This window comes from Acyrthosiphon pisum, chromosome A2 (genome assembly GCF_005508785.2).
Source record: "Acyrthosiphon pisum isolate AL4f chromosome A2, pea_aphid_22Mar2018_4r6ur, whole genome shotgun sequence".
Taxonomy (NCBI): Eukaryota; Metazoa; Arthropoda; class Insecta; order Hemiptera; family Aphididae; genus Acyrthosiphon; species Acyrthosiphon pisum.
Window position 1 is genome coordinate 97,600,656 of NC_042495.1, and position 26,307 is coordinate 97,626,962.

General features: G+C 28.6%; 3 protein-coding genes and 1 long non-coding RNA gene across 7 annotated transcripts in view; 3 read left to right on the forward strand and 1 right to left on the reverse strand.

The window, feature by feature from the left end:
• Nucleotides 1-26,307, forward strand: part of LOC115034022 — a 79,392-nt gene that overhangs the window by 32,076 nt on the left and 21,009 nt on the right. The window contains exon 1 of one of the 2 annotated variants that reach the window (XM_029489112.1): nucleotides 18,664-18,908. The exons of the other annotated variant lie outside the window; for it this stretch is intronic. The gene's annotated coding sequence lies outside the window, so the exon portion shown is untranslated. Of the gene's footprint in view, nucleotides 1-18,663; nucleotides 18,909-26,307 lie in introns of those variants that run through there. 2 annotated transcript variants of the gene reach the window in all.
• Nucleotides 8,613-10,761, forward strand: LOC100572711. Its single transcript, XR_510604.3, has 4 exons — nucleotides 8,613-8,960; nucleotides 9,772-9,853; nucleotides 10,087-10,173; nucleotides 10,299-10,761. It is a non-coding gene; the product is annotated as a selenoprotein K (long non-coding RNA).
• LOC100165896 (protein ABHD16A) lies at nucleotides 10,692-20,887 on the reverse strand. 3 transcript variants are annotated; one of them, XM_001951107.5, is made up of 12 exons: nucleotides 20,198-20,887; nucleotides 17,048-17,098; nucleotides 15,985-16,221; nucleotides 15,835-15,905; nucleotides 15,611-15,762; nucleotides 15,435-15,549; nucleotides 15,193-15,340; nucleotides 14,968-15,132; nucleotides 14,724-14,908; nucleotides 14,530-14,663; nucleotides 11,972-12,105; nucleotides 10,692-11,876 (listed from the first exon to the last, which is right to left on the reverse strand). In XM_001951107.5, exons 1-12 carry the CDS (start codon nucleotides 20,261-20,263, stop codon nucleotides 11,799-11,801), a joined length of 1,536 nt encoding a protein of 511 aa, XP_001951142.1. In that variant the 5' UTR covers nucleotides 20,264-20,887; the 3' UTR covers nucleotides 10,692-11,798. The 3 variants fall into 3 exon arrangements, with proteins under 3 accessions (XP_001951142.1, XP_016659031.1, XP_029344968.1); XM_016803542.2 differs by lacking the exon at nucleotides 20,198-20,887 and adding an exon at nucleotides 18,183-18,280; XM_029489108.1 differs by lacking the exon at nucleotides 20,198-20,887 and adding an exon at nucleotides 17,480-17,579.
• ACYPI25200 (sentrin-specific protease 1-like) overlaps nucleotides 18,725-26,307 on the forward strand; it is a 13,395-nt gene continuing 5,812 nt past the window's right edge. Inside the window, 1 exon segment of the mRNA NM_001246096.2 lies at nucleotides 18,725-18,908. The gene's annotated coding sequence lies outside the window, so the exon portion shown is untranslated.

Here is a 26,307-nt window from a genome sequence, read left to right on the forward strand (position 1 = left end):
AAAAATTGAATTTCAAACGATCATAAAAATTTAATTTGACTTTCTTATAGATATTTTTTGTTTGATAAAAGTAGATAATCTTATAAGGAATCTTGTATTACATTTTAAAATCTTAGATTTAAAAAGAAAAATTTTTACGAATTCTTAACTCAAAATAATTTGCTAATTTTCGTGATTTTTCCATATTTTGTCAATTTTTGAACTTTAAATGCTTATAAAAAAAACTGAGACTAAGGATTTTTAATATTTTTCATCTGCTTTTGAAACAATATACTAGGAGCCTTTTATAAAATTTTCAAGCTTTTTTATCCAACAAATAAAATTTAATTGATATTTTTAGAAAAAAAACTAAAAAAAAATGGAAAATGAAAATGTCCGTAAAGAGCTCAAAATAAATCAAAATATTATGAAAATGTTATGGTGTATAAAAAAAGCTAATATAAACATTCAGTCAAAATTTCACGTATCTATGGTCTTTTTTTTTAATGTTACACCAAAAACCAAATTCAATTTTGTGAAAAATCGATTTTGCGTAAAAATTCCCGTTTTTCCTTAATTTTTCTTTGGTTTTTCTTGGCGCTTTTGAAAATTACTGGGAATTTTAAATTTTGACCTGCCCAATGCACCAACGATATTCATTTTCCAATCGAACAAGATACTGAAGTTGAAAATCGAAGCATTATTTCGACTACTTATCGTGTACACAGACACAAAAAAAAAAATAAAAAATAAATAAAAAAAAAAACACACATCATTGTAAAATCAATACATTCATCGTTCCACTCAGAATCTAAAATAATTGATGAAATAGAAATTCCCAACAAAATGTAGGTACTATGTGGCATGATATTAACCACTGTACTAAGCCCAAAACATATCTATGATTCATCAATTTTCCTTACAGACCAAACATATCTATAGTAGCATACTATTTTTTAAAAATGTTTTGTCAATAATCAATGACAATAATTGTATATTTAAACAAAAAAATTATTCCATTTTCATGAAGCTTAAAACACCTACCAACTTTCGAGTGTTAAAGAATATCTATTAATAATATTTAATATAACTTAATATATTTATTTATTTATTTATTTATTTATTTATTTATTTAGCTTACAATACGGGCGTGAGCCCAATTTCATATAGTATAATATACAGATTACAATAATGTGATAACAGTGAAAAATATAAAGATACATAAATACTTGGTTACAGGTTATGAAATAGAAAAGAAAGGGTCTGAATTGGCAATAGACATACAACGTCGAAGTGGTTCATTTAAACCATAATTTGTGGAGACGGTAGGTAAATTAAAAGAGGTGTGTTGACGAGTGTAGCGTGGAGGGACATTTAAAGGAATTAGAGAGAGAAGGTGCGGTGAGTCAATTTGCCCATTTAATAATTTGGATAAAAATGTGAGGTTAGCAGCACGCCTACGAGTCGCTAGCGAATCTAGTTTGAGATAATCAAGTACTGGTAAATAATTATGAGGAGGACATTCAATCTTAAGTACTCGACTGGCATATTTTAAAAACTTATTTTGGACTCGTTCAAGCATTGAAGCGTTTTGAGCAGTACTAGGATCCCAAATGACAGAGCCGTATTCAAGGATAGGCCTAACAAGCGAACAGTACAGTGCCTTAAGGGGAGAAGCTAACTTAAACTCAGTTGTAACACGCTTAATAAAACCTAAGATTTTAAGTGATTTACAGCAGATATGCAAAATATGTAAATGGGGGCTAAGCGTAGGACAGAGAACAAAACCAAGATCAGTGACAGATGAGTCAAGTGACTGCAGAGTAGTCCCCATTGATTTCATATTTAAAATTAATTGGGTTTTTAAGGTGTGTAAAAGTCATATGGTGACATTTAGCTATATTAAAATCTAATCCTAGTTTGTTGGCCCATACAACAAGTGCATTCAGCTCATTTTGTAAGACATGACAGTCGTCTAAAGAGTTGATTCGATAGAATATTTTTACATCATCCGCAAACGCTAGGAGCCGAACATGATCTAATGAATGGTTAATACTATTTAAAAATATTAAAAACAGTAGGGGAGAGAGGTGGCCCCCTTGTGGGACACCAGATGAAATGGGGAGTACATCAGAAGAGACACCATGAATTCTAACAAATTGTTTCCTTCCTTCAATAAAAGAACACAACCACGATAAAAGTGGGTCCCCGAAACCAGTTGCTTGCAAGACATATTGCAATATATAGTGATCAACACGGTCAAAAGCTTTACAGAAGTCAGTGAAGATGACATCAACTTGAGAGTGAGATTTAAAAGCTTCAAATATATAGTTATAAAAGACTGCATTACAAGTAGTTGTAGAGCGGCCTGGCCGGAAACCATGCTGTTCCTCCATTAACAATTTGTTGACGCTTGGTTGAATATTATTAAGAATTAAAGATTCGAATAGTTTGGCAATCTGGGAAAGAATAGAGATTGGCCTGTAGTTGGAGACCTGAGATGCATCCCCTGATTTTAGTACCGGAGTAATAGAACAAAGTTTCCATATATCAGGGAAAGTACCTTCATCCAAGGAGCGTCTAAATAAAAGCCATAGTGGAAAAGAGATAGAATGCCTAACATTAAATAAAAATAATCCAGACAAACCGTCAGGTCCAATAGATTTAGTATTACGCAGAGAAGTAAGACCGTTAAAAACATCATCAGCTGAGAAAAAACAGTTATGGGGTAAGTCATATTCAAGAATATTGATGCTGGAAAGGTCACAGTTGCTACGTTTGGGTGTATATACAGAATTAAAATAGGAAGAAAATAAATTGGCAGAATGTTGTTCATTATGTCCTGTTGTATTATTGTAAAATACAGTTTTGGGAACAGGGTTTGGTGAGCGGTGTTTCCTAACAAAGTCCCAAAAACTCTTGGGATCATTGTTAAACGACTTTTCAGCATTAGAAACAAAACTTCTGTAGCACCTTTTCCCCTCAAATTTACAGCGTGCCCGAAGTAAAGAAAACTCTCTATAGTGAACAAGGGAACCAGAGGATTTATACTTCGCATGTGCTCTTAACTTTTTGAAAATAAGATCCTTCATGTGCTTAGAGACCCATGTGGGAAAACAGGACTTAGTAAATGTGGATTTTGGAACGTATTTAAGAACAGTGTAGTGAAGAGCATCATATAAGGCATATACAGCTGAGTTGAGATCAAGACCAGAAAAGGTTTGCTCCCAGTTGAAGGAAGATAAGTACCTATTGATTTCGTTATAGTGACCTTTATGAAATTTAAAGAATTCGTGGGTTGAGTCAAACTGCATAACTGGCGTCACCGTAATGTATTTAATACTTGGCGCAGGGTGGTAGAGATCTAGAGGGACTAATGGCTCAATTGCTGGTTCAACACACAAATAATTAAGATTAGAAAACACTAGATCAAGAACCGAGTTAGAACAATTTAAGACATTATTATGCTGCAAGAAACCTGATAGGGTAAATCCTTCAGGGACGCAGGGAACTCTAAGACCAGTACAGGAACTATATTGAATACCATCACTATTGACGGACCATGTGATTTCGGGCAAATTGTAGTCACCACAGAAAATAAAGGAATAACTCGGGTATTGTGAAACAATTGAATCAATAACAGACATATGGGACTCATAAGTTGAGGGATGCGAGGAAGGGGGAAAGTAAACACCACAAATAATAAAGGAAAGGGATCCAACGTGAAAGCGCACAAACAACTGCTCAACGTTAGAACAGTAAATTGGTACAATGCAAGAGGATATATCTTTACGGATACCAATTAAGACCCCTCCCCCTCGAGAGCAAGTGCTAGTTGCTTCACATCTGTCAAATCTGTATAATTTATAATTGAAAAAACCAAGTTCACAATCAGAAAAAGAATCACTAAGCCAGGTTTCAGTTAAAACAATAAACATATAATTAAGGGACACAACATTACATCTAACATTAGAAAGTTTCGTACGTAGCCCTCTACAGTTCTGGTAGAAGCCAGAAACTGTTAAGTCTAGGGGGTGCTTTGATTGCTGGACTTTGGACCTGGTTGGCGTTGTGGAGGTTCCCAGTTTTTTGACCCCGAGATCACTTTCGGAACACCATTCACATACTTGACCGAAAGCCCAGATTCACCATTAGAAGTCCGATGATCAAGTTCCAAGTGGCAGGATCTAAGCTGCCTCCGTTGAAGCAGGGTCTTATCTTTGATAATTCGAAAACCTTGTGGAAATGGCACTCCTTGTCGCTTATAATATTTATTATAAATTTATTCTGTGATAATTATCCATTATCCAGGCATCCAGCACCGTTTTCCGTTTTCAGATCCAAAAGATCTTAAACTATTTAAGGGCCCAATCACGGACTAAGATACACGGGCCCTATACACAATCAATAATTATTGTATTAATATAGTATAATTGTCGACCGTACACTGATATTGAAGGTGTATGATACAATCAATACTGTTATAATCGTGAATTCGTGTACTATTGTCTATATTATGTAATGGGAAAAAAATATTACTGCTATAGAGTCTGTAAAAGAAACAACTCAAAAACTTGATTATATAAGAAACAAAGAAACATTTACTGAGATTTACCATCAAGCTTGTGAAATTGGTGAATCCGTTGGAGTAATTCCAGTTATACCAAGAGTTGTAGGTACTCAAAAGCACCGAGAAAATTATCAAGTACACAATAATGACTACGCTTCTTATTATAGGCAATCAATTTTTTATGTATATTTAGATGATATATTTGCATCATTTAATGAACGATTCCAAACAAATTCTAATATTATTATTTCATTATCATGTATACTACCCAATAAAATTGGAAATTCTTCATTCAACGACTTAAAACCAGCAATTTCATATTATGAAGAAGATTAGGTTATAGAAAATTACAAATTACTTGAAAATGAATTTGAATTTTGGGAACAAAAATGGTCAAGTGAAAAAAATTGTATTCCAAAAAATCCCTTGGGTAGATTACCTAAGTTTCCAGAAGAGCTGTTTGCAAACATAAATGTTTTTTTTTTTTTAAATTTTATCTATATTACCAGTATCAACTGCATCAATCAAAAGAAGTTTTTCTACTTTAAAAAGAATAAAGCCTTATTTAAGGAACTCTACAGGTGAGACAAGACTAAATGGTTTAGCGCTGATGAACATTCACAGAGATCTCTATATTGATTCTGAATATGTTTGCTTCAAAAAAAGAAAGAAGATTGGATTTTAAATTATACAGTTGTTTAATTATTTATTTCTTTGGTTATTTTTTTTTTTATTATTATTACTATTATTATGAAAGTTGGTAAAATCTGAACTTTTAGCTATGATTACAATTATTTAATTTACCTACTTCATTTATACCTATAGTTCTCATCTATATGAGTAAATTGAAAATAAATTTAAAAAAATGATAGGTAATAAAATATAATTTTTTTAAAAATCCTGTAGTACCCTAGCCCTAACAAATATTATAGCTCCCCCCCCAACATAAAATAATATTAGTAAAAACCAAGTAATAACCAAAGTTATAAATAGAACATAATTTCTTAGCCAACTGTAAACCGCACGTAAGATAATATAATATGATTGCCGTTCATTGTTTAATGTTTAGACGAAAACTGAAACGCTGAAAACAGAAAAGTACATTTATACTCATACACCGTGCATTCAATATATTGGGAATATATTATCATCAAAACCATTTTGATATTAATTATTGATGAATAATAATATTATTTACACAAATTGATTGTATGTATGGGGGCCCTTTTCAGTTTTCGTTTAATGCCGTGTTATTCACAGACGACATCTCGGCGCCGCGCCATAATCCATAATATTCATAAACAGGAGGAGACCCATTTTAAATAAGAAATAACATGTTGGCTCGACGCGTGTAGCGTATTTATACAACAAAAACCAAAAATTAAACAAAATGTATTTTGTTTCATGGACATTATAATAATGATTATATTATAGATATTAATTAATATTATGTCTGTGCTTAATTTGAAATCGCAGCTTTGCGTAGGTTGATTCGGAAATGAATAATACAACGATGACGAGTGGAGACTGGAGAGATTACCAAAATAAATAATCGAAATATCGAATACAAAATAATTGAAGTACCTAATAATAATTAGTAATTATTACTAATTAGAAACAAAACTCCATCTTACCGCGCTATCTAGCGGCCATTGTCGCGAGATCAATTAAAACTGCTTAAACATTTATACCGTTGTCATGACCACGAATTAAGATATTATATCTTAATTCGTGGTCATGACTAATTAATATCCATAGATAATACATAATTATTTATGTAAATATCATTCAACTACTATAATAACAACAAAATATGAAAATCGTTATATGAGAATTTGTGAATTTACGGGTGAATATCCAATGTCTAACTTCAAACGTTCGTAAAAAATTAATTTGACTTTCCAGATAAACATTTTATAAATATAGGAAAGATATAAATAGAAATTTTTATGAATTTCTAACTAAAAAATGTTGATGAATTTTGTCAACATTTTAACTTCAGACACAATATAATATATAAAATCTAGTACCTACATGGCTACCTATTGACAGATTGTCGACTGTCGGTTCACGGACCACGGTTCACAAAACCACAGAATAGATGAATTTCATAATTATTCTGTATTCATTATTTATTTATTCTGTGATAAAATTGGCAAACTGCTACGTCGATTTTTATATTATCATAGATAATTATGTATATTATAGTCTTTTTTTCCAAAAATAACAATTTTAACCGACACAAAATAAACGATACCCTAAATTCCTTACCTATAAATAAATGGCTATAATATAATACCATGAACTAAGATAGTATCCTAAAGTTCATGATAATACTGAGAATAATAAATATTATAATAAAATCAACAGTAATATACTAATATATCATTGCATTATCGTAAACGATAAGCCATTTCTAGGGAAGAAGACATTTTGTTAAAAATAGTCGAAAACGAAAAATATAGGAATTAAATATATAAAATTGTAAACCACGATAGAACTCAACGTGTTGCATTTATAATTTATATTAAATAAGTACTTGTATTAAAATTAAATTCAATGTTTCTCTTTTTTGGGAGATATTTCATAGTAATATGATGAATACTGACTAAGGTTCAGATTTTATAGTAAATACTTCATTACTTCAATTTTTACCATATGTTTTTGAATTTTGGGCCGAGGTGAACTTTTTTTTCCTAACCGATTTTGGCGAGGCCGATTTTCGTAACGCTTTGTTTAAATTGCCATAGCCCACAGAAACGCTAATCAACAATAAAAATTAAACAATTTGATTTAATTCCTAACAAAATGTAGCATCATCATCATGATTGATTTGTTTCTAGATATTACTCCACTGCACTTTACGTCTATAGTCTATACCCAAAAACATATATTCTATGATTCCTCAATTTTCCTTGCAGAAGGTTAGGTTAGGCTAGAGGGTTTTATACTTTGGTACATTGGTACTTATAATATTATATAGTTTTCTATTTGCGATAGAAACACAATTTGTACACATACTGTTACGAATTAATTCGTTTCGTGTAATTTTGATTATATAATTAAATCAAAATAATTTTGCAAATTATTGGTGATTTATTTTAAAATCAGCATAAGTATACTACTTCATACTATAGTCTATACTATATTATAATATTATAGGCGTTCAATAAATAAGTATTCCATAATCCATATAATATGGCATACCTATACGCTACTATAGTATTATTATTTATTAATGTAGTTAAAACAGTATACTCGAGTATATTGCTTAAAATGTAAAACATAATATTATATACATTATAATTTATTAATTATTATTCTAAATTCCAATAGGTATTTATAAGTTTTGATTAAGGATTATTATGAAAATGTGTTCTTATTGTATACCTACATAAACAATTATTTACTTATATTATTATTATTATATGTATTAGCATTTAAAGTAATTTAGTCAATAGTATACCAAATACTGTAAATGATTTACATAATTTTAAGTATAATATTATTAGTAAAAAGGACAAGTAATCTACTACATAATTATAACTATTACCAATATTTTAATTTTTAGTACCCGCGAAGTAAGGCGCGTCGTATAGACATATAAATAATTTATTTTCAAAGTACAATTATTACTTTCTTCTGTTTACTATTTCTTTTACTTTTTAGTAAAGTCTGTAGTATAACCTTTTTAAAAATTACATAGGCAATATAATACGCAGTATTTCGGTATTATCTTTAACAGTGGTTACCACCATAGTAGTTACCAACCAGTTAATGTAATGTGGTTATGGAATTATGGTTATGTACAGTTCAGTTCCATGATAACACAGAAGAACTCTGCCCCGTGATAAGAAATTATATGGGATGAGATATGAATTTTATCGTTGGTACCGCTGTTGAACTTGTCCATTCAGTCATTCAGTTCAGTCAATTAGACTCTCCCCGTATCCATATGTTTAATATCTATGGTTCGACCATAGAACAATTTATAGAAGACGTGGTCTCCCCCCTTATTCTTTATGATTATTACAATATCTATACCTAATGTTTACGTGGCACTAAATGTGAATACTGATTGTTGATAACAAAGAAGAAGAAAAAAGACTTGTTTTAATTTCAACTTAAATAATAAAAACATTGATTATAATAACAACATTACGGTTTGTTCGATTTCTTCATTTCTCGATTGTTTGGTAATTGATGGTAAACTGTAGGCGATAATATTATTAAAATTATTAAATAATATACATATTTGTGGTAATTGATATTACTTGGTTGTTATGGAAATTGCGATTTATTAAAATTATAAAATTCAAAACAAATATTGCCAAGGAATAACTACGTTATTGTATTGTGAGACTGTGAGGAAACAATAAACATCAAAGTAAAATGGTTTACATATCTCAAAGTGAGTTAATTTTTTATAATTACCTTTTTGTCACTTATGTAATAGTTATGAAATTAAATGTACTTACTGAAATTTCTATAAATGTATTCCAAAATTAAATCAAATATAAAACTAATATTGTGTAATTTATGTTTATTGCTAATTAAGTTTATAATATTGTCTACACTCAATATAATATATTGTATAGGGCCTAATTTATTTGTTGTTATATTTCTAAAGGCTAAAATAGCGTGTAACCGATTTTGGATATTAGACCTTGGAATAATTTTTGAAAATCTGAAAATTTCTATTAAAAATTTAAATGGGCCTTGAAATGTGGTTTGGGTGAAGTTTTCATTAAGTATTCTATAATCCATAGACGTAGATCCATTAAAATTTCGGGGAGGGGGGCTAACCTTATTAACGACAATGTGAGTGGGGAACTTCCCTCCCACACAACTAAGAAAGGAAGGGCATGATAGACTTTTGGAGGGCTAAGCCCCGTAAGCCGCCCCATCTGATTATGAGTATAACCTACCTTAAATAAACGTAGATACCTACTATTTAAGTGTTTATTAGAACTATTGTTTGATGACTAAGTTAGGTGTGGATCCAAAGAATTTTAACAGGTGCTCAATTAAAAATAAATTGGTTATACCTTTTTATTTTAGATTATGTTAATTATTATACAAATTTATCTTATTGGTGGGCACCTGTGTAGCCTGCAGTAAGTAGCATATTATCCCTTACAAATGATTCATATAAGTGTTTCATTTATTCAGGAATATATATCATTGAACTCTATGTTAATAATACTCTTTTTACATTTTAGGTGGAAATTTACACGAAACTGTTCCCATGAAGAAAAAAATTGTAGACACATTTTGGGGTGTCATAAACTTTGTTTCATTTTTGTAAGTATTTCAATTGTTTATCATCCATGATAAAAAAAAATTCTTTATAAATTTATAATAGTTTATATTATAAACACTTACCTATAATCTGCCCGTGTTAAGAGCATAAATTATCACCGGGCCATACTCTTAACGCGTGACGGAGTATAGTATACTATACCTAGCAGGTATGGCTTGTTTATTTTAGTATTTATACAAAGCAAATACAATAATATCATTATTCACTTTTTCAGTGTTCAAAGTTTAGTAAGGCCTAACTTAACTAGATGGGGTAATCAATATACAGTTACTTACAGACGTCCTGGTTCTTCTTCAAGCGGGTAAGAATGGTTTATTAGTTTTATTTTTATTAGAAGATTTCAAAATTAATTTCTATTTGTTTCTCAACTTATAAATGTCTTTATTAATATACTGACATACGCATGCATAATTTATATTTTTATAGGACTGTGAGACCTCAACGACGTTTTGGTGGATTTGGCCCTAGTACATCTGCCCCAGCTCCTCCATCAACATGTAGTAGCTGTATGGGATGAATGTTTGTTAACCTAATATATAATTATTAATTTACCTAATCACAATTACAATTAATTAATAAACAGATAAAAATAATCTAGTCTTACTCGTATATCAGAGTAAAATTTATTATTGAACATTAAATAGTATTCAATTATTTTAACTTTCACTAAAAAATAATTATATTAATATGTTAAAAGTGTTATTTAAATATAATTTTATGATTATTTGAAATATATCCAATATATTGAATAATAATGGACCAATAATTTAAGTAGTTAAGAATAAAAAAAAAAAAATGTAAACCATAATAGTATATTAATCTGTATTTTATTGCTTATTTATTTGACAAGTATTTGTTTAAATATACACATTATTAATATTAATCACGATAAATAATATTACTATTATAAAAACTCAAAAGTTATAAGTATAGGCAAGATGATCAGCTGCAATATGATCTGAAATGGATTGTATTCCAGAAATTATGGGCAGTCGACCGGCAAAAAAGGTGCCCAGTGCCAACAAGAGCATAGAGAGGGAAAAGAGAAACAGCACCTGTCCGATGTGCTATCTTGTTAATTAGTATAACTGTTGTTTGTGGATATCACAGAGGTATATTAAAAAGTTCTATTGACAGAAGTATGTCCAGCAAGTAGACCTGATTTTGAACCCTTATAATAAATATACCCAAAATATGCATTTTTAAATTAAAAACAAGAAATTGTATGTATTTTAATTTTTGTATTAACACACCAAACATTAAAATCTGAAAATCAAGTGTGAATACATCAGCTGCATACATACTGCATAGGTATTCGTATGGCCGTGTATTGATCATATTTTTTGCCGTGTACAATAATCTATATATATATAAATAAAATTAATAAACGTAAAGTTAAACCAGCGATCCTCAAGCTCTTCTAGGAAAAATATACATCTGCAAATCAGCCAACAACCATATTATATGATAAAAATTAAAAACGTATATTACGTATAATATTTATATCAATTATTAGTTAATATTATGATTGACTCTACATTTAAAAAATAATATTAAAAATTCCCTTTAAAAAAGTGTTTATTCTACAAATTTTTCTTATAACCGGGCCTGTCCTGAATTTTTAACCTGAATACACCTTTATCCATGGACCATGTGATTAGTAATCAGAATATGGGCCACTTTATTTTGGATAATAGCCCCCAAAATTAAATACAACAAAAATAACCTATTGCATATAAAAGTATTATATAATAGTTATTTGAATTCACCAACATTTCATAATTATATACATGAACAGAAACAAAACATTATTTTACAATAATTACTATTAATAAGATTTATATAAAGATTAAAAACAATATTATGACTGAAATATTATACCAAATTATTAATAAAAGATGCTTGAGAAAAACTTTTATTTTATATTTAAATTATATAACCTAAATAACGTGTTGGCAATGGAGTGCAATGTGTGGAATTGTAGTCTTTCATATAATAGTCAGCCTAAAAATAAAAGTAAAAAGTTTATAAATTAAATAACCTCAGAAATATACTTAAATTAAATTCTTCAAGAAAAGGCTTTGAAAATGATAACTTACCAAGTACAGTAACATTTTTATTTTTTCTTGATCTTTCCAACCATCACCAAGATTTAATGGATAATTTTTATTGGATGGTGAAAATAGTTTTGATTGAGTGTTTAAGTCAACATTATATTGCAAATGTACTTGATCTAAAAAAAAAGTATAAACATTTAAGAATTTAATATTTCTAATAAAATAGTAATAATTAAAAATAATTCAGCAACAAATTATTACTTTTTGAGTAAATTTTAGATTCTGAGTGGAGCGAGGAAGCTAGTGGTTTTACAATGGTGTTTATTTTTTATTTTTATCCTGTATACAAAATTTCCACCAGAAAGTGCTTTAATTTTAACATATAGTACCATATAATTTACCAAATTGGATCAAGATGGGACTTTAGGGAGGTAATTTTTCGATTATCTCAATAGTTATTTAGTGCCACGGGAAAAACTACCGACAAATAACGAAAAACTGGTAAAAATGGGGCTTTAATTTCAAACACTTTGTTTATCACCATAGCAACGAATAAAAAATTATAATATTACTAGCTGATCCCGTGCACTTTGTTGCTCGTTAAATGTATCAACTCTATATGACTCAAACTTTGTTCAATTTGTTATTTAATATTCGGTGTATGGTTTTCAAAATTTATCTTAACTTTTCCGTTGCCCTGAATAAAAATTCTGATTCGCAGCAGTACATTATCAAGTGGACAATCTACCTGCGGTAGATCGCAGACCCTGTGCTGTTTGTACGTAAGTGTATGATTTAACTATCAAGTATCAAAATTATACCAAGTTTGTCGTTTTTACTTAATTCCACATACGGTAGATTAATATAGTCAATTTATACAAAATCCTATCCTAACCTAACCATTCTAAAATCCGATGAATAAAAATAAACAAATTTAACGTATCTTCTTCCCAGAGGTCTAATCTACCCACAAACATTAATTTATATATATATCTAACTATATAAATACACAGACTTAACTCTGGAACTATGTGATAAACTAATAGTAACCAATATATTATACACCGGTGAATCCTCTGTGAAATACTCTTTCGTTTAAAAAAAAAAATTAAGAAGTTTTGATAAGTAGTTCTGAGTTTAGCCTGTATAGAGATTTTTATTACACATTTTTATAGTTAGATATTATATTATAATTTATATTTAAAAAGTAAAGCAAATAGTTTTTTTTTATTATAATTATTATTAAATAGCTTAAAAACCCATCATTGCTTATAGACGCATAATAATAATACTGATTAAATATGTATATGTACAATAACAAATTGTCGATGTATATAATAAATGGTTTGTTTGTTCTCGTGGCAACGAATTAAAACGATTCACTATAATTCTGGATTGAAATTTCTAGAACGAATCATTTTATAGGACGTTCAGACGTTACTCATGGCAACCATTTATAAACAAAAATTTCCATCTGAAATCTCAAAATTTCCGTTTAGAATAAATATGATAATAAGATACTATTAATTCAACTTAAAGGCTATAATGAATAATCAGACTTCCAGAAAGTTGTTCCATCTACACCGCAGAAGCCGAATAGCTATCCTAAAGATAGTGAATACCATACTTGATCACAGGCACCCCCACAGAAACAATATAATACTCTCAGACTCTAAGTACACTCTTAAGTCTAAAAAATAAAACAAACACAACTGACATAGCTAAGCTCACACAACAAAAAATAAGCCAGTCATCAAGCAGAGGATCAAAAATATCCCTAATCTGGATCCTAGGGCACTGCAACATTGAAGAGAATGAAAAGGCAGATGAAGAATCCAAAAAAGTAGCGACATCACCGAACACTCCAAAATTAAACATGACAACATACGCGGATGTAAAAAACCGAATCCAAGACATTATCCAAATTAAATGGCAGGAACAATAGTTGAGACAATGTACAAAACTCCGAGAAATCAAAAATACAATACATCCATGGCCTAATCTCAATCTCAACAGAAGAGAAAAAATAGTTATCAATCACCACCGGATAGGCCATACAAGGTTAACCCATAAGTTCCTTATGACCAAAGAAGAACCTCCTTAGTGCCCCACCTGCGGCATCATCTTAACAGTTAAGTACTTAATAACTGAATGCTTTAAATACGAAAAATATATAACATCTCATCTAACATCAAAGCTGCTTTAGGTCTCAACACCGAAGATATCAACAGCATGATCAACTTTTAATGAAAAACTGACCTTATATAAATTAAAAAAAAACTGTAACTAATGGCCTTTGCAGCCGATGTAATCAATAAAATAATAATAATAATAATAATAATAATAACAATATAAAAATACAGTCTCCGCTCAGAATCATTGTTCTTATACAATATTATATCATTGAATTCAAGTTTAATACAATCCATTATACATTGACCCACTTTTAACCTACTGTACAGCAGAGTGACATCCAATTACCCGCTTTTTTTTTTTATTTATAATTTTATAATGTTATGTTGTTATTCACAACATTTAAAAAATCTCCTTTTGTTTTATAAAATAAAATAAGTATTAACTATATAATTGTTATTACATACTTTGTTGTTCGCCAGATGTGGATAGCCAAACCCAAAGAACTGACCTTGATTCATCTGAAAAGAGTTTTGGAAATCTTCTTTCTAATAATAATTCTAGTAGGTAATTTGCTCGATTTGTAGCTACATTTTGGGGACTTTAAATAATAAAATATAAATTAAGATAATAAGCAGAAATCAATAGTTGTATGCTTTACTCAAGTGCAATGATTTCATCACTGGATCGCCGAATTAGTAGAACTGGCCCTGGATATTGAACTAAATTTTCAGCCACATTCAAGTTTGTAAATTCTTTTACAGTAAACTCTACTAGTTTTTCAGCAAAGCTAGGCATCCGTGGAATAGCTAATGGTACCAGATCATCAAATGTAGCATCCAATATCTAAATATAAGCTAATAAATCAAGTATTTTTTATAAGCACTTAAACTGTTAACATTTACCACAGCATGGACATCAGGGAACTTTTTGGCTAAATAAGTGGAAGCAAAGCCACCAATACTCCAACCATATAATATAATATTTTTAGGACTAAATTTTAAATGCTTTATAGCAAATTCTATTACTGTTTCAGCTGCATTTTGTTCTTGTTCTATATATGGTACACCCTATCAATAAATAAAGAATGATAAGCAATAGACAAATAACATTTAAATATACATACTTACTGTACTATATCCAAATCCAGGATGATTCCATCCCAAAACAGAATGATGAGTTTCAATAGCTGAGCTCATAATTCCGGCTTCATAGAATCCAGCATTTCCTTCGGTACAAATAATTAATTTTGGGTTCAAAGAATTAATATTTGATTGTCTAAAACAAATGTATAAGATTACCAAACTACAACCATATAATATTTCAATGTAATAGCTACTAAGATATTACACAAATATCAATTATAATAAACCTTTTGTCTATGAACATAGAGTCTACAAAATTTCCATCAATAGTTTTTAATTTATATCGTACGCCTCCAAATGAAGTGATTAAAGCTCGCCTTCCTTTCTGTAAGTTCTGATCCACTGTAATAAAATTAATTCAAATAGATTATTCTTTGATATCATTGTTATAAAAGAAACTTACTTAAATAGAATAAAAGTGAAGTAGAACCAGGATAAATTAATGATATTCCAAAAGTATGCACTGCTATAAACCCAATGAGACGACTAGGACTACTTAGAAGTTTTAATGACAACTTAAAACTATTGCTTGTTAAGTTTGTTTTGTAACTTTCTCTTAAAATAAATAAATCATAGTTCAACAATTACAAATACTTCATAAATACAGTAAAATAATTAAATACATACTCTTCATCTGAAGTCCATGAAAAGTCTATAGGCCATGCTGAAAAATCAAAGTCGTAGCTGTGCAGTTTTTTCTAATAAAAAAAAAAGGGAACGGATAGTAGTAATTTGAGTTGAAATAAAAGAATACTTTACAAAATATACTTGTTATACCTTATTATCAGTCGAATAATCCAATTTAGCATTTATAAGATCTTTATGAAAAGCTTTATACTTTGGATTTATAGCTCTTCCATAACTTCTCAAAATAAATGTTGTCATCAAAGTTAATCCTAATATGGATCCACGAAAAAATAATTTGTTTATAAAGTCTGGACTTAACAGACATTTACCATACATGTATAATAATGCAGGTGAAAGGTAAGTGGCTACTTGTGAAACAATGTAAGTCTGAAAAAGAAAGAAATAGTTATTGAAAAGTTTATGATATAAATTACAATATTAGTTTAATTGAAAATGTCTATAATCAAATACCGTATAATCTTAGTTTATTAGTATATACTATAGTCTATAGCTATATTATAATTATACTGTATTGTATTAAATATTTGAGGGGACGTAATTCCACCTAACGGGACGTAATGCTAACGCAGTCACCCTCCGGTTCTCTATATCACAAAAAATAAAAATAAAAATAAAGTTTTTCAAAATTTCAGAAGGTTATTGAACTAATTTATCTCTTTTACCTATGCTAAAGATAAACAGTAAAATCTTAACAATTACTGAACTATCTTTACCAGTGCGTTCAATGTTCAGTTCCAACTTCTAAAGTCTATACTGAAACTGTTACCCAGTGGGGCAACTAAGGTGAGGGGCATAGCCCTCCTGACTAAGAATTAGCCCCCCCAAAAATATTTCTTATTTTATTGATTTGGTTATTTTAAATTAATAGCCTTCCCAGCATTTTAACCCTAGTTGCGCCTATGCCGTTACCATGTTTACGACCTTCACTGTTATCCGTTTTAATAAATGCATATGCAAATTAAATTCATAAACAAATGTGTTTATATGGTATACGTATAGTGTGCCTTAAAATGTACTTTTTATAATAAACTATAATATTATTGCATTAATATTTAACACAATTTTAAATTTAATTATTACATAACTATGATCCATTACAATTAAGATCACACATGTTATAAATTAAAAAAAATCACTAGGTAATGTATAAATGTTAAACAAAAATAAAATAAAATATATGTTGTATACATACAGTCATTAATATTCTGTCTGCTATTTTTTCCTGCCATAGTTGAACATAGTCCTGTAACAAAAGTTTAGAATTTAATACTAAAACATTTAAAATTATAAAAACCTTGCATTTAATAAAATGTAAGTAAAAAAATTGCATATACAAATAAGTTGATTAAATTTAAGTTTTAATTTTTTTTGAAAGCAAAAGTATTTATATTACTTAGGTATATTAGTTATAACTTATAAGACACCAAAAATAAATGTAGAAACATACAGTGAGCAAACGTGTAGTCTCAATTACTCATGAATACAACATTTAAATTTTTATTTTGAAGTATTCTAAAAGATCTTATGGCAGTTGATCAAATTTATGTGTATCAATTTTTAATTTATATATTTTTTAGATGAATATAATGGACATTAAAATACAATATTTACAAATGACACTCACATATACATTCGAGGGAATTCTTTAAAAGTAGTCTAATAGTCAGGTAATTTTCCATATCTGGAGAATAACCACTTCAATGCTGCAGAGTTAAATTATCACTCAACTATACAGCTTATATTTTATAAACACGTAATTCTTTTATTTCTCAAATAAACATGAAATATTTTTCAACCATATACAATCAAAATGTTAAACTCAAGAAACTATTTGACATAACATTCTTGAAAGAAATGTTTGATACCAATATTATTCCCAATGTAATAATTCAACATCAAACTAACATTTTATACCTCCTTAGAATTAACTATCATAGCGATACTAAACTTTGTAAACACTCTGAAAAAAAAACAATAGAACTAATCTATAAAAATGAGTTCAATGAATTAACACTTTTTGCTGAAGCTAACATCCAAATGTATACTGATACATCCAAGTGTAAGTCTGGTGTATGATTTTTGGCAGTGCCCTATTTAATTTGAGAAGTAATGAATTAATTCATCGTTTGGATTTACAAATTAGTAACCTTATAACCATTCCAGTTTTTTGTATTTTAAATTTATCCTTTTATGTATGATGTAGGTAATTATTTTATAAGTAAAAAAGCTTGAAAATGTAATACAAGGTTCCTCTAAAGTTTTTAATACTCCAATTAAAAAGTATCATAAATACATTGTTTAAATTGAATAACTCAAAAGTGACATACTCTATGTCGAGTACACATGACACTACCATACAGCAGATTAACTTCCCCAATTTTTAGTTTTGTCAATCAGATTAATGTTTTCAACTCTAAAATATCCTGCGGTACATTTTAAAATACTAAACTTTGTAATATAAAACAGCTAAAGAATAGAATTTATTGCATAATAAGCAAATAGTTACATAGTAGAATAAACAATTTAGATGGTTTTTATCCAACACACGATTCCTAAAAAAATATTTTAATAATCATGACTCAAACGTTCCTAATGAAATATTAAGAATAACTTTGTAACCTTTGTTATATATAACAGAGTATATAAAAGGAAAAATGTTATATTAATGCATAATGGTTTGTTTTTATCTTATTATTTATTTATACAAGGCACATTATCTAATCTATAATAGTTTTTTCTAACTTCAAAGGTCGTATCATTGATTAACTGTACAATAATAAGTATAATAGTATAATTAATCAATGGTCATATGACATATATTAGTAGAATTATTATAGAGAACAGAAAAAAACACCACAGTAAAATTAATAGTAATGTGTGAAGTACTGAAAATAAAGTAGATATTATGTTTGTAGTGTTTGTATGTAAAACCGTAACTGTAACTGTAATAACTTTGTCCTTGGTCACTAATACTTCTGTACCATACCAAGTGTTTATTTAAAATTTTTATTTTTTATTTTTTATTTTTTATTCATTTCAATAATAAAATGTCGGTAAGTCTAGAACATATATTATTATTTTACTTATTAAGTATTAATGTATTATTTTATTATTATAATTGATTAAGATTAGGTAGGATTAGGCTAAATATAATGTGTATAATAGTACTTTATCAATGTTTTTAGTTTATACTAATTTTAAAATTTTTACAAAAATTAATTGGATTATTTAACTAATATTTAAGATTATAAGTACACAATTATATTTAACATACCACGTTTCTACTTAAAAATAATTAATAAATGAAAATACAGTCAAATATTAGGTATCTGATATGAAGTATGTTTCTCATTATTAAATTAAATGTACTTACAGATATGGTCAAAACTCTATTTTAATGCTTATTGGTCACCTAACTAAATAAATAAAGATGTTATTGCTAACTGCTAATACTATTTGTTTAACTATATAGTATGTACTTATTCCTATCAAAAATGAACTATTCGAAGCACATACATTAAAACTTGGTTAGTTACAATAGACAAGTAAAAAATTGAATTTAATAGAGGATACTGGATCACGTACAACCTAATAAAAAAATTAAACATATTTATGAAAAAATATATTTAACTTTCAATCACAAAATAATTACTAATTAATTCATCTAAATTATATTCTCTGATTTTTACAAACCAATTAAATAAAGAAATTATTTACATGGTAATTTTTCTGGTTATCAGAGGTATTTAGATTTTATAGTTAACTATACCCTATCCAACAAGGAAACACACCGATTCTGGGCATCCCTACACTACTATCCATTGAGAACGGTTTCAATATGCAAGGTGGTTGTGGGAAAGCACAGAAGAACCAAATTTTGTCGGGTAGATATGTGTTCTCTTGTTAGAGTATATGTGTATAGTATAACTGTAATACTGCATAAATCACAAAATTGTTGATAAGTATTAGTATTTACTTTTATTAATACTTTACAAAGCTCAGTAATTATGTGTATTAGATACATATTTAAAAGTTTTTATAGGTAAACAATTTTAAGAATACCTATATCAATACAGGTAGGTATACAATATTTACTAAATAAAAGTATAATTCTAAAAATGATAATAATAAAGATACCAAATTATGTTAATATAACTCAAATCTCAATAAATAATTTGGGACTAAAATTGGGACATATCCTTTATTGGTATACTATTAAGCAGTACATAGACATTTTAAATATTTGTTTTGAAGAATAGGGCCTAAAGGTATATGATAAATAGAAATAAGTCGCTTATTTATACAGGTGCCACACTAAATACAAGTTAAAGTTTATGCTTACATCGTTTCTCCGAATTCCAGTATATACTTTGTAAAGCTTTGGTGTAAATATATAATCGGTAAACATTGTATGTTATTACTTATTATATTGTGTGTACACTTTTAAGTCTTGTAAAATAATGTTTAGCAATAATATCTAGTTGTCAAAATTATTAACAACAAAATAGTACATAATGAAGGTTGGATAAAAATATAAGAAATTATTAGATAAAACCCGTTATTCAAGAATCAAGATTTTAAAACCTTGTAAGACTTTGATATAAAAATTAATTTTTGCGAATAAGAAAGTACTGAGCAGTAAGTAAAGAAGAGGCAACCAGGCAACTACCATGGCTCAAGAGGTCATAAACTCTATTTATCACATATTATTATGGCGATAATGTGATAACAGCGGTTGTAGATAAAGCCATGACCATGATGAAAATGATCAGAAAATACAGAAAATGCATTATAATCACTAGTCATAAATTTCAAATTTGAGATTTTTCGTAATAATTTGAACGTATTGAGATTGGAATTTTTTTAAACTGTAGCATTAGGACCAAACGGCTAGCAGCTTAGGTCACACTGCTTTATAATTAAAACATTTTTTAAAACAGCAATAGCTACCTACTGTAATATGCATTTATGCAGGTTAAATGCTAATCATCATTAGCTCGTATTTATATTTTTTAATATTATTAAGCGATTATCCTTATAACATAATATTTCGGTCCGTCAAAAAACTTGAATATTTTAATACAAGGTTTCTCACAGTGGCGTCATTTGTGGAATGCAAGGGTATGCAAATGCATCCCATGATTTTTTTTTTTTGACACACTTTGTGGAGATCATATTTTCATAAAATTATAGTATAAAACAAATAACAATAATTTTGTATTTTTTTTTGATTTGTCACAATATTTTGTGGATCACCAATACAACTATAGTTCATTTATAGTTCTATAACAATAATTTTAACATTGCCTGTTGATAACAGGTTAAGTGATTTAATGGTTATTGCAACTGAAAAAGAAGAAGCTGATACACTAGATCTTAATGAAGCAGTTGATAGTTTCGCTAAATTAAAATCCAGAAGATTTCCTTTATTGTAAATTGTAATTTATTAAATTATATTTAAATATACATTAGGTACTTATTAATTATATACTATTTGGTTTATAGATATTTTTATATTAAGCTTTATATATAGCTGTGGTGATCCATATAATATTGTATTAAAACAAACTAAAAAACATTTTTGTTAACAAAATTATTATTATTTGTTTTTTTTATAATTTCTATAAAATTATCTACATTTACACTAAAAGTGTGTTGAAAAAAATTCATTGGATGACTCGAGCGACTGGTATTACTTTAGATTTTCAATATTGGTTTTGCATCCAATGAAAAAATGTGAAATGACGCCCCCGGTTTCTCATAAGTTGTTAGTGGAAATTTAAAAAAAAAGTTAAGCGGAAATCCTTAGTAATTTTTTTCAAGCGTCTGAAGTTAGAATTTTAACAAAAAATTCAAAAATATCACGAAAATTTAAAAATTATTTTTCAGTTAGAAATTCATATAAAAATGTTTATGTTTATTCAATATTTGAAAATGTAATACAAAACTAACCATAAGTTTTCCTACAAAAAAAAAGTATATCAGGAAAGTCTAATACATTTTTTATGAGCGTTTGAATTCCCTCATAAATCGTTTTAGTTGTTATAATAGAAGTTAAACATTTTAAAGATTCATAAGCTCGATTTTTTTTGTAAGGATTATAAATTAGAATTTTGACAAGATTCATAAAAAATTCGAAAATTTGCAAAATTATTTTGTAGTTACAACTTAAAAATGTATAAAATGTATATTTGGCCACTGGAGCCGGCAGGCGTATATAGAGAGCCACTGACTATAAATTATACAGTTACTACTTTTCACACTGTAACTGGCAAGGTTATACGAGAGGTCTGTAGGACCTCGAATTTTGTTGCCGGACCTGTTAGGTCCGTATTAATTACCTTGTGTCTACTCGAAAATAATTGCAAAATAGTTGTTATATCTGAGTAGGTATAATAGACAATAGTTGAATAGTACCACAAAAGCATAAAGCAGTGCCGTAATTAGGTTTTTGTGTTGGGGGGGATGATCCCCTAGAGTAAAGACAATTAAGCGTGGTAAAATAAAGGAACGTTGTGCGAATGCGTAAAAATCGTAGATTCGGAAACTTCATTAGGCTATAACTTTTTAAACTAAGTTTTACCGACAAATTCTGACTTCACCAACAATTTCATAAATTAAAAAAAAAAACGGCAAAAAAAAGGATTTCTTGCAGTAGAGTTACAAAGTTCTAAAAATATTTAGTGGTTATAGTTTTTTTTTGTATTTAAATTTAACCCCTCATGTTTTCATAACTTTCAACTAAGCCCAAAAGTTTGTATAGTTTTATTGGATTCTTCATATTGCTGTCAGAAATTTTATAATATGTCAGGTGTGGCCAAACTACATCTCACCATCATTATCCAGCCAAATCCATAAAGTTTTCGTCCAATTATCATAAATAGATTCAGCAAAATCCGTAAAGCCATATAGGCTATACTATTTTTACTTTTCACGACATAAATGATGAATTTATAGTTGACTCCCGAATACCAATAATTTTTATATATACATAATATAATATGTATAGTACATAATATAGTATTATTGGTTATTGCCATTGGTTACAGAAAATAAAACAATTATTACAATTTGATATAATTTTAGACCTGTATTTTATATTTGTTCAAAACAACCCAAATAATACTCTGTTAAAAATCTTTTTAGTTAACTAACCTACTACTAACCTATGTATTATTTATCTAACTCAACGACTTTACATTTAATTGAGTTTAAAAAAAATTAAAAATGTGTCCTAATTTTATATTCTATTTTTAAAACATCTCTTATAAGTTATAGCCCAGACAGCATTTTGTAATAATAATATAATTATATTATTAAAATTTACAATAACGTTATACTAATATTATTCGTAATTATAAAGTTATTATAATAATTTTTTTAAACAACAAATTGCTGTATGGGAAGTTATAACAATGTGGCGTGCTTCGAATTACCTTCGTAAATTTGCGTTATTGACCACCCCTGCTATATACCTATGTCCTCATAGGCGTGCGCAGGGGGTATGCAGGGTATGCAGCTGCATACCCTGAAGCTCTTTGAGGAGCAAAAATCGTTTTTAGAAAAAAAATTTTTGTGCGCAAAAAAAATAATTACTAATTATAGTGCGGCCCAGGAGTGTACATATTATTATGTTTAAACTCGAAACTATTTGTGTATTGTGTATATATTTTAACAGAATTTTACATTCTTAAAATAACTTTCAGGGGGTGCCTGTGGTAATCAAGTGCTTAATTTGGGGGGGAGGAAAAAGTACAAAATTGGCTAAACACAGTGTAAACACTGTAAACAATAGGAAACTAAGGCGATTGGGGGGATGTCCCTTTCGCCCCCCCCCCTCGCTGGATCCACCACTGCTTCTGCATACCCTGAACAAGAGGACTGCGCACGCCTATGTATGTCCTATATATTATATATATAGTACCTAATGGCTAATACCTATATAATAAAATAATATAAGTGCTTATGCCTATATATATTATAATTAAGACTTAAGACGTTGTCAAATACGATACATAGATGATATTATAGGTAGGTACAAGGTACATATAGCCTAAATTATATTTAAAAGCAATAAACATTATCTTATATGGTATCTATGTAATAACTAATAACTAATAAGTAAATAATCTCAGAAAATCATGTAGGTACACCAAGCATGCCTCACTCCTCATTCTGTTAATCGGTATTTTATGTTTTTTAAGATTTCATATGACGTGTTTTTGTTTTAAATTTTTATTTGTATTTCTCATTACAATGGGAAATAAAAAAAAAACACATCAAAAAGACAAAATGCCATAAGTACCTATACACAAACGTTTTTTTAGATACAAACTTTACAAACAATATGAAAGGTAAGTGACTTTATAATATAATAATATAATGTGTCATAATTTATCATTATTTAATTTAATAAAGGGAACTGACAATTCGTTAATTTTTGTATGGCCTTCTTCAAGTCAAAACTAACAACTAAATTTAATTTAAATTTAAACTTAATTTATAAAATGAACACATTTTTTTAATTATCAAAAATATTATGTTTTAAATTCATTCTACCTCTTATACAAAACTCCGAGTTTCAGAAAACTTCGTCACGAAAATGGCATTTTCTTTTAGGTGCCATAAACACTAAAAGACAAAAGTATAAATGTATAAACGTGTAATACCTAGGTACGCTACAAATCTACAATAGAGTATTACTGATGTACCTAGGTACCTACGTACTTAGGGCCAGTTGTACTATCTCCGACTAAAGTTTTTTTTTTTTTTTATTAAGAAAGACAATTTACAATCTGTATAGGTACAATAATTACAATAAGCAAATTAGATAGAGAAAAAAAAACAGAATAAAATATCATGGATATCGTGTTGAGGAAGAAACCCAATGGTAACACCTCCTCACGGACTAAGATATATGCGGGATATCTTAGTCCGTGCACCTCCTTTACCGATTATAGTTAACCGGAGTTTAATTGGCCGAATTTGCCAGGTTAATAAATATCTGTTATCAGCTGATTCTGCTGGTTAAGCGTAATCGAAGCTTAAGTTTAACCGTAGACGGTACTTAGTACTTACTACTGACATAACAAATATTATAGTCTTTATTTAGTTTATTATAGTTTTTTCTAATAGTCATTAGTTTGTAACACACTAACACCCGTGTCGACTATCTGTTAAATATAAAATTAAAATATTATGTAAACTGGCAACTGGTAACATTCGTCATTCAGTAACAGCAGGGCCACGCGCTTGCATGACAAAATACATTTAAAAATAATTTAGATAAATAATATTTTGTCACGCGTGCTTGTTTGTTCCCCTCGAATTTTCCCAATATTATTATTTTATAATCAGTGTATAGATTTAGCATCATTGCGTCTTTATCCAGTATAAAAGTTTGACTCTCTATTAAATTTATTATATTCGTAAAAATTGTCGAAATTAAACAAATTTAAATTTTTAAATTTAAAACCGGTACACAATTGTGGCGTCCCGAAATTTATTTTCGGGATACCTGTAAACAAAGTCAAAAACTGGTGACAGTTCCGGTTTTCCGAAATGTATGCCGTATGGGGTAATGGGAAAAAAAATCCCCGATCCTAGGAAAAAAAATCCCCATAGTCTGCAGACTACAATATTACTCACAACCACATGCAACATGAACAGATATTTTTTAAACGTTAATTAGTTTCTACAATTACCATTTACCACATTATTAATATTTAATTACAAATACGTTTATTATATTAAATTATTAAAAAAAAATATACATTATAAATAATATTTTGTTTTAAATAACGATAATATATTATGTCTAATATGCCTCGTGCTTACATTCAATAAATTATAGTTTGATAATTATAATTATTATTACCTATATTTTGTTTAATATTTTTGTATACCTACTATGTTTTTAAGTTTTAACTATATTATTTGACGCATCGATCATTCGAAATATTTTTATCTGCTATATTTGTGAAGTTGTTAAGTTAATTAAGTTGAATTACACATATTACATTATCGTAATTTAAAACAAAATATATAATTTTTTTAATAATTTAATATAATATACGTATTTGTAATTATATATTAATAATGTGGTAAATGGTAATTATAGTTATCGGTATAAATGGTAATTAACATTTAAAAAATATTTGTTCAACCATTTGCATGTGGTTGTGAGTAATATTGTAGTCTAGGGATTTTTTTCCGGGATTCGCCGTGTGGCAACCCGACCAGTCACCACGAATTGAAAATTTGGTGGAAGCTAGTTAAGTTGTAGTTTAGTAGTCACACAAGGTAATAAAACTATTATAATATTATCTAGGTAGCCACATGCGTTTACTATCAGATACCATAGATTCTGTGGCACGATGCATAGGCGCAAATTGGGGGGGGGGGGGCTTGGGGGCTGAGCCCCCTAAAACCTAGGGCATACAATTTTAAAAT

What these genes read in the sequence shown, in the direction of transcription:
- LOC100165896 (XM_001951107.5), bottom strand. Translation starts at nt 20,263, where the DNA reads ATGTTTACCGATTATATATTTACACCAAAGCTTTACAAAGTATATACT. An exon ending in ATTATTCGACTGATAATAAG is followed by an intron (nt 15,906 to 15,984) that starts GTATAACAAGTA and finishes TTTTTTTATTAG; the next exon opens with AAAAAACTGCACAGCTACGA. An exon ending in CTGGATTTGGATATAGTACA is followed by an intron (nt 15,133 to 15,192) that starts GTAAGTATGTAT and finishes ATTTATTGATAG; the next exon opens with GGTGTACCATATATAGAACA.